General features: G+C 43.3%; 1 protein-coding gene across 1 annotated transcript in view; it reads left to right on the top strand.

Moving 5' to 3' along the window:
- The window catches only part of DLGAP2 (DLG associated protein 2), a 355,391-nt gene that overhangs the window by 49,532 nt on the left and 284,260 nt on the right, over positions 1-21,599 (top strand). The window contains exon 3 of the mRNA XM_053459998.1: positions 221-275. Within this exon, the coding sequence (XP_053315973.1) occupies positions 221-275 (55 nt within the window). The remainder of the gene's footprint in view (positions 1-220; positions 276-21,599) is intronic.

The following is a 21,599-nucleotide window of genomic DNA, read 5'->3' as shown; positions in this document are numbered from 1 at the left end:
GATATCTCTCTCTTAATGTTAAATCCATATTTCTCTGGCAAATTAGCCTATTGGCTTCCTTTAACAGTGCCAGAAAAATGTTCTTTCGAAATAGACCTATGCAGAATTGTATTAAACACAATGATGTGAAATAGTAAAATTAATCAAATAAAAATTATGAATTCATTAATTATGATATCAGTGTTTGATTACTATATTTATCTCTTGTTCTTCCACAAAGGTTTTGCCTGGGATTCTGCAGAAACATTGCTGTATTTTGCCAGACCGAAACACAGGTAATCAGTTACTTTTATTGTATCTCTTATAATACCTGGCTTTGTTTGTTAAAAGGCTTGGACATGTTAATTGGAGTGCATTAAATTAAAATTACAATCAAGAGTGCATTAAATATACTAGTGATGTTTGCTGTTCTTTTAAGATCTATAACGCTGAATAGATTGTAGCAACACACTTTTTATGTTAATGTTTTGTATAGCCAAAAATGGCTAGGTTCCATTGGCCACCAATGGCTAGAGTGGCTAAAGCTATGCTCTATTGGTTACCCATGCATACTGACATAGCCTTTTTGATTGGATGCTTACGTTTTAATTCAAGCACTGTTTCCATGCTGTTTTAACACTTAAAAACACTGGTCCACAGGGTAGATATAAAGCTACTTTCTTTAATATAAAAATTATTAAAACGACATGGTGGTTAAGCCCCTCTCGATATTTACCTCTCAATTTGTTGGGTGGCTCAGGCATGGCATTTGTGGTCCTTATCAATGGCTAATAAATACTCCACTAGGTCCTTTATCATTAATTCTTATAGTAAATAAAGTAGCTTTATGTCCACAACCATAAATCATATATTAACTATACTTATTGACTTTTAATTTGCAGGTAGATCTCTGTCCCTGAAACTGGTGCACTCAAAGTGAAAAGCCTGCCACCTGAAACAAATAATTGTTCTATGCAAAAGGCAAAAATAACACAATAGTCAGGATGTTAGAAACCCAAAATAATATGTTTTACATACCTTGTGCAAGCAACTGTGAAATTAGGAAAATCGAGAGAGGATGTATATTTCAATGGAACAAGAAGGGATGTAATAGAACAATAGCCATGTGTAGGACAAACCCCTACCTAACCAAGCTATCTTTCATTATGTTTATTCTGATGGGAGTTATCTGTGACCACAGCACCAAAGACTTTCTAAGGGTTTTCAGTATACTTTACCAAACATAAAGCATTATCATAGAAAAAACACACACACATAATTCTAAAATAGACCTAAAATTCTTATGTACCAGAAAAGTATAATGCGTTGAAAAATGATGCTTCCATTAAGTGCTTATGTTAGAACTCTAGATTTGGTTTCTTTGCCTCTTTATTACGGTATTTTTCTCTAGCAGATTATGATGAAATGCTCAAAATGACCCAGGATGTAACTGTACATTGAAAAAAAACTCTGTTATTGTTGCAAACTATGCTGCAAATCAATGGTTACATTAATAGCAGCCTGGGGAAATGATTTATAGTTGGATTATTTTAGCAGTGTGTAGTACCTAGAATATTTTACACTTAAATGTGCACACGTTCTGGGCCTGTTTGGATATATATTAAAATGTCAGAATGTTTTGTTTAATGTGTAAATGATTATTCTGTTTTCTAGATTTCATTTAAGGGGTGCAAAGTAGTTAATTTAAAAAGATGTATGCTTACCCTAATTGGATCGAAAGGTACTGTATATACAGCTTTAGGGCAAATTAACAGTTATTGGTGTCCAAAAGCTTAAATTGACAGTAAATATCCTTTATAAAAGATGTCTATTTTCAGAGGAGGCAGGAAGCTATTGTCCCATGAGCTGCTCTAATGTGAAGATCTTAGGCAACTGCCTTTTTGTTTGTTTTCCTTGGAGTTTACATACAGCTCTCAGGGTGCCTAAAGTAACAAGACAAGCAGCATTTGCACCCTGACTGGATCCCTCATGGGCTCCTTTAATATTAAATGGGGTTTTGGACCCTGTGCTTGGCTGAACTGCATGTTCCCAGCCCACCTTTGCCTACCTTTATCTCTACATCCAATCATTTTCCAGTCGTATTATTATTGTGTACTCTTTTTTTTATATAGCTTTTCCTTAAGAGTGAAATTTACTTACAAAATACATATTTTATTATTTGTCTGAGCAACAAAACACACTTAAAAAAACACTTTAGAAATGTATTATTCACAATTGTTTTTGTTAATGTTTGGTATAATAAAGAATAGATTGCAGTGTTATGCTTATACTGTATATTAAGACATACATTGTTTTAGGCAAAACTAGAGAATATCAGCATTATTATAAATAGCAATTGCCACTATTCCGAGATTGAGAACATTAAGCCCTCATTAATTTTATGAATCTGAAAGCAAGAATATTGTGTATCCAATACATAAAAAATACCCTCACATGTTTTTTTTTTTTTTTTACATTTCTGTATTCCCTTCTTGCCGTTTATAACATTTCCTCGGCAGTATGTGCTGACCTTGCATTTACCTGGAAATGATAAGTTCTTAGGAAAATAGTTCCCCTCGTTGTCTTCCCACACAGAAGATCGGGTATCTTGCATAATTTAAAACTACAATAAGCTCTTCAAACAAATGTTGGGAAAGTTTTAAAGAAAAACGAACATGTGGAAGAAACTTTTGTTTTGTGCACATTTTGCATTAAAATGAATCTCAGCCTCAAATATAAAAAAATGGTTCAGGAATTATGTTTTTATACTGTATACAGAAATGTAGAAAACTTGGAGGTGGCAGTTGTTGTCAGTCGTGTAATATTTTGGATGACTTTTCACCTCTCTTTAGTATGAGTACTGGGAAGAAGTAATGGAATGTCCTTATGATGGTCCCGGGATTTACCGGACCTTTTGGGGGGTTTACGGTGTCTGAACTGTCTTTGCTGGTTGGAGATCTGTTGCTTCCCAGTAGTTTGAATGTGCGGAAATCACCCAGTATCTTCAGCTATTTTGTAAGTAGTGGAAACCCACCCAATAACTAGCTGAGACAATGAGGAATGTTTTATGGTACAAATACACAACACTTATACAATCAGTGTTATCAGCAAAACAATTATGATTAGCATGATTAGTGTCTATTGTTACTGCTCCTATCTGGCCAAGCAGTCTTTCCATGACAATGTACTACTCCCTTCAAAATGAGTGTGTAGTTTTTTTCCTTAAAGACCTCGGCCTTTGGTTTAAAATGGATAGTCTCAGAATAAGTCGCAAATCCTGGACTAACCCAGAGACAACTTACCAAAAAGAAGCGTAGGTAAGGCGCAGCGAGGGGTCAGTGATAGTAGCGCAGTAGGGGGTGAGGTTAATGTGTCACACAAGTAAGACTAGGTAAGATTGTAAGCTCCTCTGAGCAGGACTCTCCTTACCTGCTGTTTCTGTAAGTCAAAGTGTTATGTTTTATGCTATTTGTTATGCCTTGTCTACCCATTGTACAGCGCTACAGAATATGATGGCGCTCTGTACATCAATAAATAATAATAAGCTTTAGAACCCCTGCAGCTGACATACATTTTATGAAACAAAACACTTTCCAGATGTAAAGGAAGATACTGCGTTACTCATAGTGTTTATGGTTTGTTACATTATGGATTAACATACATAAAATGTCCAAACAGATGTCAGTTCTTACAGAATCACAATACTGGACCCATTCCAAGGCTTGATGATTTGTAGTTAAATCCAACGGAAAATGCATCTTGTGCTGAAAATTACAATTGTAAAATACCTTTTAAAAAGCTGGTATAATGAGGGACTCTGCTGTTTTACAATTTCCACTCGCAATATTGTTTTCCTATTCATCCTCCCACGAATACATACCGTTTCTGCAATTTAAACATGGCCGCTAATGAAAAAATATCGTTTACAATAACATACATTGTAGTTAGCCTTATGATATTTAGTGAACATTATACAACACCGCTTATGTACTACCCCTTTATTATGACTTTATAGCAAAATATAAACTAATGGGTTTTTCAGGGGGAGAGTAAGATCTTTGAAAAAATCATAAAATTGGCTATTGATAATTAATGTCTACTATTATTAAAGAGGCAATCATAAACGAGCTCCAAAAGCAATGTATGTTTTGTGATAATCCCTAATATTAATTAATTATGTACCTGTCTTAATCTGTTGAAATTCTGTTGAAGCGCATGATGACAGAAGCAGTAAAACCTCATAAGTAAGGTCACATCTTGTCTGGTTGTATGGTAAATTTGATCTATTGCATATTCTCTTTTTGTTTCCAATAATTACAACAGTTTTATTCTAGGGTTTGTAGGTTTCTTGTATTTAATTAGGACTTAGAAAAGCTGACCTCAAATGTGGGTCAGTTCTGTTCTTTATAGACCTTTATATGCTACATGTACAGATATAACATACCAAAATGTTTCTAAACATCCCGCTTGTCAGCATTTATAAACCTCTCTCTTTTTAAAGACTGACCTATTTGTGTCCCATTTATTTAACTTTTTTCTTGATTAAACATTATCTACATTTTGCATTCCCCAGCTACCCATTAATTGGAGTTCATCCGTTGAGAAATAATATATTGCTCAAAACTGTAGTGTCATAATCTATGAAAAAAATGTTTAACAATTATTACAAGGTCGTTGGTATCTTCTATAGACATAATTGTAATTAAGAATTTATGCCTTTCGTAGTTGCTGAGTAATATGTTTTTATATATATATATATATATATATATATATATATATATATATATATATATATATATATATATATATATATATATATATACATACCCACTTGTGTCCTTATTTATGAGGGACAGTGCCTCTTCTGGGAGCAAATCCTTCTCTTCATCTTCCCTCCACAGAGTTCAAAATACTTCATGAACTTGGGTCTAATAGTGTTCAACAACCCCAAAATACACAGTAAAATGTTTATGAAAAAGGTGTTTCTACATTAAATTGTGTGATTTATTTGAGCAGCCATTAGTAAAACACAAAGGCACATAAAAAGTCTCATGGAAGGTTTGCCCCCTAGCCACATCTCTAACAACAGACCTAAAACAGTGCCCCTCTTTGACGACGTTCATATGTTGAGAGTTATGCTTGGTTTTCTGCATTCCTCTTACTTGAAATGAGACAACTGTTTCAATGAAAGATACATCAATATAACAAAAACTTGCTTGACAGTATGGTTCAAAAAGATAAATATTTAAATAATTTGTTTTGTGTATAAGCAACATTGCTCAAAATCCCAATATTTACTATCACAAAATTCGGAGACATTTTAAGATGTATTGATTTATAAATGCTTCAGTGTTTGCATGGAATCTGAACAGGATTTAAACCATTCACCTTTTACTTATCTTACTGTAGCTACATTTAAAAAAAGAGAGAAGAGAATGATGTAGTAAACTGGCAGAAATTGAAAGATACACACCAAGCATTTTGTGAGATAATAAGCAATTTGTGCACTGTACCCTCTATCTACCTCAATGCTTATAGGTTCATGTCTATATATTTTCTTTTATGATGAACTGCTACAAGTTTTTGAAAATAAAATCCCATCTTTCGATGTATTAAATAAAGATTGAGGTTGGAAGAGACTGGTGCTACTTCTATATTTACTTAATTCCGGGAATCTAATGTGCTAACTCTTAAATTAAAACTTTTATTGATTACATGAAAATTAAATCAGTTCTACCTACATAAGACTAAATGTTCATAGGGGAATAAAGATTGCATTTCAAATTCTTATTATTATACAGCATGTGACCAAATTTATTTATTTATTGAGTTTATGTGTTTCAGCCAAACCCATTGCTAACAGATGTATAACATCAAGGACATATACATGCCATCTACATGGACAGACAATGGCAGTAAATGTGTCATACTGCAGAGCTCTCTGTGCCAGGAGCTTTATGAAATGGGGTCCATGGCTGAGCAGCTGCACTTAAATTGAATTTGAAATCATTCAACATCAGTGCCTAACCTCACAAATGGTATTTTGGCTGAATGGGCACATATTCCCCTCACATACAAACATACTATGGGGAAGAGGGCAATTCTATATTAACGTCCATGGTTTTGGAATGGGATGTCCAACAAGCTCATATTGTCAGGCGGTCAACAGGTAACACTGGAGCCTGAATCTGAAGAACTGGAGCCTTGTAGCAGAGTAGTAGCTAGACTGGGAAGAATCTCAGGGCGGCAGCAAGATCGATAACCTTCACTGCGGGTGGTACTTGTAGTGTAGAGCAGAGCTAAGTCAGCCACAGGTTAACAGGTCTCAGATATGCAATGGTGGAGCAACTTGGGATCAACAACAGGTTAGCTAGTCTCAGATACGTAGTGGTGGAGCAACCTTGGTCAGCAACAGATTAACAGGTCTCAGATATGTAGTCATAGAGCAAGTCGGGTCAACAACAGGTTAATAGTTCTCAGATACGTAGTATAAATATGGCTCACCGTTTTCATGGTATTTTTTTATTAGACAACTGTTACGTTAAATATAATCTTTTTTTTTTTCTTCTTCAACAAAATGAAAAATTAAATTTCAACCTCAATATCAACATCACGTTGATTGCAATAGACAAGTGGATTTTTATCTCTAGGATCTGGACAACTCCAGAACCCAGGTGGGTTTAGATAACCTTGTTCACGGAAATCTTTTTCATAGGACTGTTTAATCCTCTGTAATAAATTTTGGAATTTAGCTGAGACAGAAAAGTATTCTCTGAGTGTTTTAAGCATTTGCTTTTGCAGTAGAAACTCTGTGTCACTGGTATCTAGTGCCACATTTTCCAAGGACTTAGAAAGACCTTCAAATTTGAGTTTTTCAGCTGAAGCCACTTGAATTATCTGATCCAGACAGTTTTGCTTTTTCTTGCAGCCATTTATTGCCAGTTGAATATGCCTTCTGTACTTCAGTGCAGCTGACTCTGCATTTTCCACGTTATGCAGCTTTTGTGACACGTGACGTAGAGCTCAGCTAGGGCATAATAACCTTGGAAGAGAAAATATTTGTCAAGATTTACAATGATAAAGCGTTTAATACTATCTTCAATTAGTGATATTATGTATGTATGTATATAAGGTAAAAAATTACAAGGGGACCCAGTGTGGAAACACTACAAGATTTCTGGAGGAAAAACAAATCTTCTGGCTTGTCTAGTTGGTATAGATTAGTGTCACACTGGTGCCTCTACTACACCCTTAATTTTAAGTAGAGGGGTTTTCCATCACCTGTACCTCACCATAACTTTGTGTAAAGGGTATTTATAACTTCTGATGGTCCTTTTTTAAATTGTAAAGTACAATGCCAAGTTATAAACAATAACAATGCGATTGTAAACAATTATTTGAGGATGCAGTTGCGTTCATGAACAGTACTCTTCTCTCCTTTTTCTCCAATATATGAAAACTTTGTCATCAATTACATGCAGGTTGTTTTTTTTCCATTGTAAAACACTACAGGAAATATTTACAGTTTAATCTGAAAAGTAAAGAGAAGTTCACAGTAAACATGGAGAATCATAAGTCAAGAGATATATACCGTATTTGCTCGATTATAAGACGACCCTGATTATAAGACGACCCCCCAAAATCTGAATATTAACTTAGGAAAAAAAGAAAAAGCCTGAATATAAGACGACCCCAAAGGAAAAAAGTTTTACCAGTAAATGTTAATTCATGTAAACTATTTTTTTAATAAAAGCTATGATTGAGAAAAATATTTTTTTTGTTTTTATTTCTTGTATTTTCCATCCTGTCCCCCAGTTACGCACATCTGCCCCCAGGCTTGCCACCCCAATATGGCACTGTGGCCCATGATATGCCTTTTAACCCTCTATATGCCACTGTGCCCCATGGTATGCCTTTTGACCCCCTATGTGCCACTCTGCCTCCAGAAATGCCTTATACCCCTATATCCCATTCTGGCATTTAGGGGGTTAAAATGCATATTATGGGACAGAGTGGCATATAGGGAGGTATAAGGCATTTCAGGAGGCAGAGTGGCATTAAGGGAGTTAAAAGGCATTGTATAGAGCACTCTGCCTCCAGAAATGCCTTATACCCCTATATGCCACTCTGGCATTTAGGGGGTTAAAAGGCATATTATATGGCAGAATGGCATATAGGGAGGTATAAGGCATTTCAGGAGGCAGAGTGCTCTATTAAATGCCCCCTTAACGCCACTCCAGAAATGCCCTATGCCCCCATTTAACACACACACACACACACCCTATACCCCCATTTAACTAACACACACACACACACACACACTCTCTCTCTCTCTCTCCCCCCCTCTCCCCCCCTCTCCCCCCCTCTCCCCCCCCTCTCCCCTCTCTCCCCCCTCTCTCTCACCCCCCTCTCCCCCCTCTTACCGGTGCTTCCAGCCGGGGCAGCGGGTTGACGTCGCCTTCCGCTGCAGCCGCAAGGAGGTGGAGTTGGCAGCGGGGGTTTGTACGCGTCCGTCGCGTATACTTTCCCCGGCTGTCAGAGATCAGAGTTCCCCGCACCGGTGCGGGGAACTCTGGTCTCTGAGAGTCGGGGAAGGTCTACGCGACGGACGCAGACAACCCCCGCTGCTAGCCACACCTCCTTCCGGCTGCAGCGGACGTTGTCTACGCGGATCGCATAGACGTCAACCCGCTGCCCCGGCAACACAGCAGGAAGCATCGGTAAGTGTTTGTATGATGGGGGGGGCGAGACAGGAGGATCCAGGTCCCCTGCAGCGGTGCGGGGGATCTGGATTTTAGTCTCCTAATCAGACCTCTATTTGAGGTCTGATTAGAAGACGACCCCGATTAGAAGACGAGGGGTATTTTTCAGAGCATTTGCTCTGAAAAAAACCTCGTCTTATAATCGAGCAAATACGGTATATTTTTGTAGGGGAGTATAGCATGGTGTTATAAACGGGAATGGATGTATGCAGTAGCCAGAGTAATACAGATATACAATTGCAGGGAATAAACTGACATGTCTGTATATCACCTGTATTCTCAAGAGTCCCAATGTGTCTTTGAAGAAATATTAGAGCTTCTTTTTGTAACACGCCCTCGCCTGTTACCTCAGCATTTCATTGCTTAATGCTTAGGCGCATAAGGAAAAGGCAGACGGCAAGAAGGTATATGTCCCAATTTTGTGGAAGTCATACATCAGACTCCAGCTCTCCTAGGACTGGTATTTTATGTAGGTTTTGAGGTATGTGGTCGAGCACGGTAATTAAAGAACACTAAAGTCATAAACTGGGTAATATATAGCTGGGTTGGTATAGGTTATGTTTCTCTTCTATTTAAAATAGCTTGTAGCAGTTAAGGAAAAGTAACTTTATGTTGTCCACACCCCCAGGGTCTAATAATTAAAGTATAGAATATATAAATTGACGTTACACAAATAAAATAGATTCCTTTAATGAGAACTAAGGCTAGAGCTGTACTGGTTTAAGGAGCAAAGTTCCCACTGTAAATGTGTATGAAAGAAGAGTATGGTTCTCGCACATCCCCGATGATACCGTAAAAATGTAAATAATGTTTTGCTTTCTGTTTTATGTGATTATGGTCCATTATTTGCATCTACAGTGGTCAGGCAGCAGATGGTTTGGTATGGGCAGCATCCTGCTTAGGATCTAAAACAGTTTTTGTACTTTGAAGCATTTGGAGAATCTGCTTAGGCTAACCACCTTTTAACTACAGATTGTTTGTGACCCACTTGGAAATGCTACATTACAGCAGTACTTTAGTATCTTTTACAATGTTTAATAAAATCAGAGTAGGATCTTTTATCTAATTTACATGGTCAATATGTTATTAAATTATATTTAAATATATTAAACAGAGATTTACAGACATCAGAGGCATGCAGAAGTTTGAATTACATATTTCATTTTAACGTTTAAAGCTAATCACACCAAAACATGGACCACAAGAACTGCCAAACCACTTGATGACCAAAAAATATTCAATGACGGAGCATGCTCTTGCCACAGACAATGGCATGGTCCTAAGGAAGGACAAACACGGCTTCAATGAACAAACACCACATTTGGTGCATTTGACAGTTGTGACGGTACTTGTAAGTGAGGTTTGAGCATGCTTACTAGTGTGTAAGGAAGGACTAGCAATGTGGCTGATGTAGCACATAATGTTTCAGCATTGAATGTCTGTGGTAAGGTGTCAGGACCCTGGTAAGCAGGTCGGGTAGGAGCCCAGTAGCAGGGGATACAAGGGGTTCTGTTTGCACCCCACGATGCATGACGGAAGTGATGTGGTACGGACAGGCGAAATAACACACAGCACAACAGAATACGAAGAAAGGTACTGTATTGTAACAGGTGATATGACCAGCAAGTAAAGGCAGTAGTCTCTATGCAGGATGCCCACTGGCAGGGCTGACGGTTATGGAGGCCCACTGGGTGGGCTGGCGGCAGGAAGCCCACTGGCAGGGCTGATGGGTACGGAGGCCCACTGGCAGGGCTGACTGGTACGGAGGCCCACTGGGTGGGCTGACTGGTACGGAGGCCCACTGGGTGGGCTGACGGCAGGAAGCCCACTGGCAGGGCTGACGGGTACGCAGGCCCACTGGGTGGGCTGACGGGTACGGAGACCCACTGGGTGGGCTGACGGGTACGGAGGCCCACTGGGTGGGCTGACTGCAGGAAGCCCAACTGGGAGGGCTGACAGGTCCGGAGGCCCACTGGGTGAGCTGACGGCAGGAAGCCCAACTGGGAGGGCTGACAGGTCCGGAGGCCCACTGGGTGAGCTGACGGCAGGAAGCCCAACTGGGAGGGCTGACAGGTCCGGAGGCCCACTGGGTGAGCTGACGGCAGGAAGCTCAGGTACAAGACACGGGTAGCTCAGGTACAGGCAGGAAGCTCAGGCACTGGCAGGTAGCACACGGTACAGGGCCAAAGCAGAGCGGTCCATGCACCTCAATGCAAAGGCCCTGACTACAGGGCAGGGCAGGTTAATAAAGGCAGGGCTTCACTCAGGTGATCAGACCCAGCTGACCTGGTAATCTGATCCTGAGGACTCCAGAGGGAGGGGGAGGGTGGCCACTAGTGGAAGCAGCAGGACATTACAGCAAATAAATAATCCATGGTCCGGGCTAGTAGGGTGGAACCCTGACATATCCCCACCGCTAGGAGCAACCTCTGGGTGCTCGTAGGACTGCATATGGCAGTAGTGTCACCGTCTGTGGCGGGACATCCTAGTTCTGGCACGTAGCGCTTCCTCAAACACATGCTGATCTTCACGGCGTATGACAGTTCCATTGGAAGCCACTACACGGTCTGGTGGCAGCGCCTCAGGTGTGCTGGCCTGGGTGTTCCGGACCTTAGCCACTGGTGGCACAGATGCGAACGTCGTGGTAAGTACAGAAGTCGGACAAGGCAAGCATTTGCCAGGGGATAGGAATACCCCCTGTACACTGTATCCCTCTGAGTGGTGTTGACCAATACCGGGACTGGACTGGGTGGAGACAGGAATGGAGGAACGCCTACCAGGTGTTTGATCACGAAGATGTTGCTCATAATATTTCAGCTCCTTTCTGTGCACGATTGTCCCATTGGTTGCTAGGACATAACCAGGAGCCCCAAGGGAGTGTCTTGCGGTTTGGAGTCTCCCGTTCTTACTCCTGTGAGTGATGGGAGTGGTGGTCCCAACCGCACCAACAGCCATGGTGTTCTCGTTCTCAGGTTTGTCCGCTATAGCAGCCTCAGAAGAAGCATCATCCATGTCAGACCAGTCAGGGTCGTCAGACATGGTCTGGAGGTCATCTGACATGACTTCAGACGACGTAGGTAGTTCAGGTACCGGGAATTGATTAACCCTTGGATCGCCATTCTGGGGAAGCGACAGGGTGTGCTCCAGCTTTGCTGCATTCTCTTTACATGCAGGTTCCTGGGCACGGGGTTTGTCTGAATGGGTTGCAGATGGTTTGGCTGGTTTCAACGGACAATACGTAATCCTATGACCAGCCTCTCCACAATAATAGCATAGGTTGTCCTCTCGTCTTTTCTGTTTTTCCTCCTTGGTAAGTGGCTCACGCTTGTAGCTCTTCTTAGGAGCCTTCTTGCTTTTGGTTTCTGTCTTGGTCTTGGTATCACCATGGTCGGGTTTTAAAACAGTCCGTACAGATATACATATCTGGAGAAGACATTCCGCCAGCAATTCCAGTACTGCAGGTATCCCCGCGGACTCCTTGTATTGGCCTTTGCATTCTGTCAGGACCCTGGTAAGCAGGTCGGGTAGGAGCCCAGTAGCAGGGGATACAAGGGGTTCTGTTTGCACCCCACGATGCATGACGGAAGTGATGTGGTACGGACAGGCGAAATAACACACAGCACAACAGAATACGAAGAAAGGTACTGTATTGTAACAGGTGATATGACCAGCAAGTAAAGGCAGTAGTCTCTATGCAGGATGCCCACTGGCAGGGCTGACGGTTATGGAGGCCCACTGGGTGGGCTGGCGGCAGGAAGCCCACTGGCAGGGCTGATGGGTACGGAGGCCCACTGGCAGGGCTGACTGGTACGGAGGCCCACTGGGTGGGCTGACTGGTACGGAGGCCCACTGGGTGGGCTGACGGCAGGAAGCCCACTGGCAGGGCTGACGGGTACGCAGGCCCACTGGGTGGGCTGACGGGTACGGAGACCCACTGGGTGGGCTGACGGGTACGGAGGCCCACTGGGTGGGCTGACTGCAGGAAGCCCAACTGGGAGGGCTGACAGGTCCGGAGGCCCACTGGGTGAGCTGACGGCAGGAAGCCCAACTGGGAGGGCTGACAGGTCCGGAGGCCCACTGGGTGAGCTGACGGCAGGAAGCCCAACTGGGAGGGCTGACAGGTCCGGAGGCCCACTGGGTGAGCTGACGGCAGGAAGCTCAGGTACAAGACACGGGTAGCTCAGGTACAGGCAGGAAGCTCAGGCACTGGCAGGTAGCACACGGTACAGGGCCAAAGCAGAGCGGTCCATGCACCTCAATGCAAAGGCCCTGACTACAGGGCAGGGCAGGTTAATAAAGGCAGGGCTTCACTCAGGTGATCAGACCCAGCTGACCTGGTAATCTGATCCTGAGGACTCCAGAGGGAGGGGGAGGGTGGCCACTAGTGGAAGCAGCAGGACATTACAGCAAATAAATAATCCATGGTCCGGGCTAGTAGGGTGGAACCCTGACAAAGGTTTATTTTGGCTTGAATGAGCATGTGCCATTGTACTACAGTATCTACACTTAGTTTACTTTAGGTCTAATGGAGGTTAGACAAAGGATTTGATGGTTTGAAATGGATGGGCAAGAATGTATCCATTTTAGTTACTGAGCCGTATTGTGCTTCCATCGAAGGACTCCCACTCTGTTTCTAATAACCTGAACAAGGTGTTCTGTACTTCTGTATAGTGATATCAATATTTAATTAGTAGGATTTTCCAGTATCCCAAACATATATTAATGAGTAATTCCGAGTCTGTTCTTTACATCTGCTTATATCAAATTTGAACTTCATAAACCACATCTTTTCTACCGTGTTCGTTAACATTAATAGGTGAATTTAAAAGAAGAATAACTTCGTAAATTGCATTTCTGATTTGTTACCTACTCTAATACATTTTTATATTTTGCATAGATATTTTGCTAGGGTACCATTCTTACCTCCTATTCATTTTAGCAGCTAATACTTGTAGTACAGGACGTATACTTTAATCTTAGGAGAATGTATTGTACTTTACATAATGTACTGAATAGATAATGTATCTTTCCTGATTGTATTTTCTGCACCTTTTTATGAATTCCTGTTTTCCAGTACATTGAGCAAATTGAGTTATTTAGTAATTTGTACATTGTACTTAATAACATTTTCTGTACAGCAACTTTCCAAAAAAATAAAATAAAAGTACCCTTTAATAAAATAAAAGCGATTCCTTTAATGAGAACTAAGGCTAGAGCTGTACTGGTTTAAGGAGCAAAGTTCCCACTGTAAATGTGTATGAAAGAAGAGTATGGTTCTCGCACATCCCCGATGATACCGTAAAAATGTAAATAATGTTTTGCTTTCTGTTTTATGTGATTATGGTCCATTATTTGCATCTACAGTGGTCAGGCAGCAGATGGTTTGGTATGGGCAGCATCCTGCTTAGGATCTAAAACAGTTTTTGTACTTTGAAGCATTTGGAGAATCTGCTTAGGCTAACCACCTTTTAACTACAGATTGTTTGTGACCCACTTGGAAATGCTACATTACAGCAGTACTTTAGTATCTTTTACAATGTTTAATAAAATCAGAGTAGGATCTTTTATCTAATTTACATGGTCAATATGTTATTAAATTATATTTAAATATATTAAACAGAGATTTACAGACATCAGAGGCATGCAGAAGTTTGAATTACATATTTCATTTTAACGTTTAAAGCTAATCACACCAAAACATGGACCACAAGAACTGCCAAACCACTTGATGACCAAAAAATATTCAATGACGGAGCATGCTCTTGCCACAGACAATGGCATGGTCCTAAGGAAGGACAAACACGGCTTCAATGAACAAACACCACATTTGGTGCATTTGACAGTTGTGACGGTACTTGTAAGTGAGGTTTGAGCATGCTTACTAGTGTGTAAGGAAGGACTAGCAATGTGGCTGATGTAGCACATAATGTTTCAGCATTGAATGTCTGTGGTAAGGTGTCAGGACCCTGGTAAGCAGGTCGGGTAGGAGCCCAGTAGCAGGGGATACAAGGGGTTCTGTTTGCACCCCACGATGCATGACGGAAGTGATGTGGTACGGACAGGCGAAATAACACACAGCACAACAGAATACGAAGAAAGGTACTGTATTGTAACAGGTGATATGACCAGCAAGTAAAGGCAGTAGTCTCTATGCAGGATGCCCACTGGCAGGGCTGACGGTTATGGAGGCCCACTGGGTGGGCTGGCGGCAGGAAGCCCACTGGCAGGGCTGATGGGTACGGAGGCCCACTGGCAGGGCTGACTGGTACGGAGGCCCACTGGGTGGGCTGACTGGTACGGAGGCCCACTGGGTGGGCTGACGGCAGGAAGCCCACTGGCAGGGCTGACGGGTACGCAGGCCCACTGGGTGGGCTGACGGGTACGGAGACCCACTGGGTGGGCTGACGGGTACGGAGGCCCACTGGGTGGGCTGACTGCAGGAAGCCCAACTGGGAGGGCTGACAGGTCCGGAGGCCCACTGGGTGAGCTGACGGCAGGAAGCCCAACTGGGAGGGCTGACAGGTCCGGAGGCCCACTGGGTGAGCTGACGGCAGGAAGCCCAACTGGGAGGGCTGACAGGTCCGGAGGCCCACTGGGTGAGCTGACGGCAGGAAGCTCAGGTACAAGACACGGGTAGCTCAGGTACAGGCAGGAAGCTCAGGCACTGGCAGGTAGCACACGGTACAGGGCCAAAGCAGAGCGGTCCATGCACCTCAATGCAAAGGCCCTGACTACAGGGCAGGGCAGGTTAATAAAGGCAGGGCTTCACTCAGGTGATCAGACCCAGCTGACCTGGTAATCTGATCCTGAGGACTCCAGAGGGAGGGGGAGGGTGGCCACTAGTGGAAGCAGCAGGACATTACAGCAAATAAATAATCCATGGTCCGGGCTAGTAGGGTGGAACCCTGACATATCCCCACCGCTAGGAGCAACCTCTGGGTGCTCGTAGGACTGCATATGGCAGTAGTGTCACCGTCTGTGGCGGGACATCCTAGTTCTGGCACGTAGCGCTTCCTCAAACACATGCTGATCTTCACGGCGTATGACAGTTCCATTGGAAGCCACTACACGGTCTGGTGGCAGCGCCTCAGGTGTGCTGGCCTGGGTGTTCCGGACCTTAGCCACTGGTGGCACAGATGCGAACGTCGTGGTAAGTACAGAAGTCGGACAAGGCAAGCATTTGCCAGGGGATAGGAATACCCCCTGTACACTGTATCCCTCTGAGTGGTGTTGACCAATACCGGGACTGGACTGGGTGGAGACAGGAATGGAGGAACGCCTACCAGGTGTTTGATCACGAAGATGTTGCTCATAATATTTCAGCTCCTTTCTGTGCACGATTGTCCCATTGGTTGCTAGGACATAACCAGGAGCCCCAAGGGAGTGTCTTGCGGTTTGGAGTCTCCCGTTCTTACTCCTGTGAGTGATGGGAGTGGTGGTCCCAACCGCACCAACAGCCATGGTGTTCTCGTTCTCAGGTTTGTCCGCTATAGCAGCCTCAGAAGAAGCATCATCCATGTCAGACCAGTCAGGGTCGTCAGACATGGTCTGGAGGTCATCTGACATGACTTCAGACGACGTAGGTAGTTCAGGTACCGGGAATTGATTAACCCTTGGATCGCCATTCTGGGGAAGCGACAGGGTGTGCTCCAGCTTTGCTGCATTCTCTTTACATGCAGGTTCCTGGGCACGGGGTTTGTCTGAATGGGTTGCAGATGGTTTGGCTGGTTTCAACGGACAATACGTAATCCTATGACCAGCCTCTCCACAATAATAGCATAGGTTGTCCTCTCGTCTTTTCTGTTTTTCCTCCTTGGTAAGTGGCTCACGCTTGTAGCTCTTCTTAGGAGCCTTCTTGCTTTTGGTTTCTGTCTTGGTCTTGGTATCACCATGGTCGGGTTTTAAAACAGTCCGTACAGATATACATATCTGGAGAAGACATTCCGCCAGCAATTCCAGTACTGCAGGTATCCCCGCGGACTCCTTGTATTGGCCTTTGCATTCTGTCAGGACCCTGGTAAGCAGGTCGGGTAGGAGCCCAGTAGCAGGGGATACAAGGGGTTCTGTTTGCACCCCACGATGCATGACGGAAGTGATGTGGTACGGACAGGCGAAATAACACACAGCACAACAGAATACGAAGAAAGGTACTGTATTGTAACAGGTGATATGACCAGCAAGTAAAGGCAGTAGTCTCTATGCAGGATGCCCACTGGCAGGGCTGACGGTTATGGAGGCCCACTGGGTGGGCTGGCGGCAGGAAGCCCACTGGCAGGGCTGATGGGTACGGAGGCCCACTGGCAGGGCTGACTGGTACGGAGGCCCACTGGGTGGGCTGACTGGTACGGAGGCCCACTGGGTGGGCTGACGGCAGGAAGCCCACTGGCAGGGCTGACGGGTACGCAGGCCCACTGGGTGGGCTGACGGGTACGGAGACCCACTGGGTGGGCTGACGGGTACGGAGGCCCACTGGGTGGGCTGACTGCAGGAAGCCCAACTGGGAGGGCTGACAGGTCCGGAGGCCCACTGGGTGAGCTGACGGCAGGAAGCCCAACTGGGAGGGCTGACAGGTCCGGAGGCCCACTGGGTGAGCTGACGGCAGGAAGCCCAACTGGGAGGGCTGACAGGTCCGGAGGCCCACTGGGTGAGCTGACGGCAGGAAGCTCAGGTACAAGACACGGGTAGCTCAGGTACAGGCAGGAAGCTCAGGCACTGGCAGGTAGCACACGGTACAGGGCCAAAGCAGAGCGGTCCATGCACCTCAATGCAAAGGCCCTGACTACAGGGCAGGGCAGGTTAATAAAGGCAGGGCTTCACTCAGGTGATCAGACCCAGCTGACCTGGTAATCTGATCCTGAGGACTCCAGAGGGAGGGGGAGGGTGGCCACTAGTGGAAGCAGCAGGACATTACAGCAAATAAATAATCCATGGTCCGGGCTAGTAGGGTGGAACCCTGACAAAGGTTTATTTTGGCTTGAATGAGCATGTGCCATTGTACTACAGTATCTACACTTAGTTTACTTTAGGTCTAATGGAGGTTAGACAAAGGATTTGATGGTTTGAAATGGATGGGCAAGAATGTATCCATTTTAGTTACTGAGCCGTATTGTGCTTCCATCGAAGGACTCCCACTCTGTTTCTAATAACCTGAACAAGGTGTTCTGTACTTCTGTATAGTGATATCAATATTTAATTAGTAGGATTTTCCAGTATCCCAAACATATATTAATGAGTAATTCCGAGTCTGTTCTTTACATCTGCTTATATCAAATTTGAACTTCATAAACCACATCTTTTCTACCGTGTTCGTTAACATTAATAGGTGAATTTAAAAGAAGAATAACTTCGTAAATTGCATTTCTGATTTGTTACCTACTCTAATACATTTTTATATTTTGCATAGATATTTTGCTAGGGTACCATTCTTACCTCCTATTCATTTTAGCAGCTAATACTTGTAGTACAGGACGTATACTTTAATCTTAGGAGAATGTATTGTACTTTACATAATGTACTGAATAGATAATGTATCTTTCCTGATTGTATTTTCTGCACCTTTTTATGAATTCCTGTTTTCCAGTACATTGAGCAAATTGAGTTATTTAGTAATTTGTACATTGTACTTAATAACATTTTCTGTACAGCAACTTTCCAAAAAAATAAAATAAAAGTACCCTCTTTTTTTTACAGCATGTCCTTAATAACCTTTTGCAACTAACACCCATTTTGGCTTCCTAGGGTTATATTGTAGGTATCTTGATAAATAGCTTTGTGTTGTATCTTCTTTGCCTGTAGGGATCCTATTCTTGGTTTTAGAAGTTTAATGTTTTTCTGGTTTCTTGTAGTTTGTTTCGCTGTATTCTGTGTTAAGTTGTGCTCAGGTGAGCATGTCTGAGCTGTAACCAGAGCTGCATTTCTATTTCAAAGAGTCCTTTAAATTGCAATATTAAAGAAAGCTTGACATTTTTGATCTGCTTAGCTGAGCAAAAATATAAATAAATAAAATATCCTCCCACACAAGAATTCCATTGACTTGATGGAATAACATGCAATAACAAAAGCATGGACTGTTTTAGAAACGGCTCTACTCAGGTCCGTTTCATATCACTTGGTCTATTCCTTTGGTCAAAACATTTTATTTTCTGTATAATACCGTATTGGCTCGGATATAGGCCGCACCCGAATATAGGCCGCACCCTAAAAGTTAGGTGCTTTTTTAAAGAAAAAAGTTTCTGCCCCCCCAGAGATATGCTGCCACTCTATCCCCCCAGAGATATGCTGCCACTCTATCCCCCCCGAGATATGCTGCCACTCTATCCCCCCCGAGATATGCTGCCACTCTACCCCCCCCGAGATATGCTGCCACTCTAACCCCCCGAGATATGCAGCCACTCTACCCCCCCGAGATATGCTGCCACTCTACCCCCCCGAGATATGCTGCCACTCTACCCCCCTCGAGATATGCTGGCACTCTAACCCCCCCGAGATATGCTGCCACTCTGTCCCCAAGATGTCCCCCCCCCACCAGACTTACCGGTGCAGACTCCACGGGGTTTTGCGGGGCCGGCAGGAGACATCTACGCATAACGCGTATTCAACTTCCGGTGCCGGCACTTCCGCCGTGGGAAGTACCGGCAAGGAAGATTGTTCGCGCAGACGTTCACCGGCAGCGGTGATGCGAGCATAACCAACCTCCGTTGCCGGTACGTCTGCAAGATGTGCTTTAAAATCTCCCTTGCCGGGACTCCGCTCGTGGGAATTCCCGGCAAGGAAGATTGTAAAAGCACACCGAGCACTTCCCGTGGGAAGTGCTGGCAGGGGAGGCTGTCTGAGCACATCCGAGAGTAGGATGCAGGTCCCCTGCACCGCTGCGGGGGATCTGTATCCTAACCCCGCTGCCTGCCCGGCGCCCGGGACTGCATTTCCCAGGCGTCGGGCGCAAGACCCCGAATATAAGGAAAAGTGCGGTCTATATTTGGGCCAGTACGGTAATTAAGACATTTCGGGTTACATAGTGAACTCCTGTTATAGGCAATGGGCTTTTTGATTTACATATTAAACAGCGTTTATGCCGTATTAATAAAAATGCTATCCATAGTGTATTCACTGTACAAGGCACTTGCATGCAGTTAAATTGTATTTCGAATCTCAGCTAGGATTGAAACATATATTTATGAAACGTATATATCTATAAGACTTGAGCATTCTTTAGTGCAGAGACTCGTTGTGCATAAAGCCTAGTTTGCTAAACTTTCAGGTGTAAACACTGATCAGGTATATTGTTTTTTGAGGGGAGATCATTTGATTTATTTTGAAAATAAAGTACAACATTAACTAACACTTATAACATAACCTTTTTATCATAAACATATCTCATTGCCCATGAAAGGTATTTGCAATCAAATTTGTCATCGCCCACTGTAGTTGCCTTATCATATTTTTTTAGCAGAATAAATAATTCCCAGAGTAAAAAACATTAGATATAGTAAAATGTCATAAATATGCTGGTGCTTAGTAATGGGCAGAAAGTAGCAGTATTTACCCCAAGGAAACTCCATCAGTTTCCTCTGCCAATTGAGCCACACGTATTGTGATGTTGACATCACAGAAAACACTCTGAACATAATGCATCTGACATCAGGTGCTCTTCTGTATTCTTAAACATTTCTCAGCTGTCATAACGTTAATAGTAGTGCAAAGACTCCTGTTTAACTCGTCATCACAGCCTCTTTTATCATAAGTGACCAAAGAACTGACCAGGGTTATAAAACCCTTTTTATTTTCACAAAGTAAATGGCTACAGTCAGTGACCATTAGTATGTGACAGTCAACTCCTTAAGGCTAGGTTTCCACTTGGTTTTTTTTTTTGCTAAAAACGCCCATAAAAACGCCAATAGTGCCACCTGGCGTTTTTTTTGTGAAAAAACGCTGCAGCCAGATGTTAGCTGTTCTTGAATAGGAAATCGCAAAATGCCATTTCCACTTGGCGTTTTTCTGTTTGGCGTTTTTTCAGTCCTCTTTGGCGTTTTTCTGCTTTTTTGGGCTCTGTGGCAGTTTTTCAAAATCGCAGCATGTTGACACTCTGGCGTTTTTTGCAAGGAAATCTTGGCGTTTTTCTCCAATAGAAGTCTATGGGAGAGAAAAAACGCCATGAAAAAGCCATGTGGGTTTATTGCCTTGGCGTTTTTTATGGCGTTTTTTCCACAGTTACAATGCAGAGGATGGACCCAGTATCTGTGTGTCCTACGAGAAATAGGCTGGAAACAAACAGTTTCACACAAAACAAAGTCCTGGACTGGTTCATATTGAATTTTACACCATTGGGAACAAACATGCCATTACAAACAAACATACCCGACGCATCAACTGGATCCTGCGTGCCAAAAGCAACAGCAAACAATTTGCACCATCATTTGGGGCCAATCTTCCCAGAGGAGCAGACATTCGAAATAAAGCATGCCTTACAAACCACAGAAAAGAGACAAAAGGGTCCGCCGGGGCGTTTAAGTAGAACTCTACCAAGTAAATGACATCAGGAGAGGGCAGATACTTGCCATTTATCCTAATCCCTTTTAGCTGGGTGAAACTTCTAACTTGTAAAGGCTGGAAAAACTGCCTAAGGTCAAAAAAAGCAATTTCCACAGAAAGGCTAAAACGCCAGAAAAAACTCCAGAAAAAACGCCAAAACGCAGGAGAATACAGTGGCAGTTTTCTTGGCGTTTTTCCTGGCGTTTTTCATCAAGAAAAAAACGCCGGACAAAAACCCAAGTGGAAACCTAGCCTAAGTCCATCTTGTGATAGGTCCCTCTCCAAACCCGGTGGTTTTGTCTAATCATTAGAACTCTGAGCCCTGGCTAA

This window comes from Spea bombifrons, chromosome 3 (assembly GCF_027358695.1).
Source record: "Spea bombifrons isolate aSpeBom1 chromosome 3, aSpeBom1.2.pri, whole genome shotgun sequence".
Taxonomy (NCBI): domain Eukaryota; kingdom Metazoa; phylum Chordata; class Amphibia; order Anura; family Pelobatidae; genus Spea; species Spea bombifrons.
This window is presented reverse-complemented; position numbering and strand designations above follow the sequence as displayed.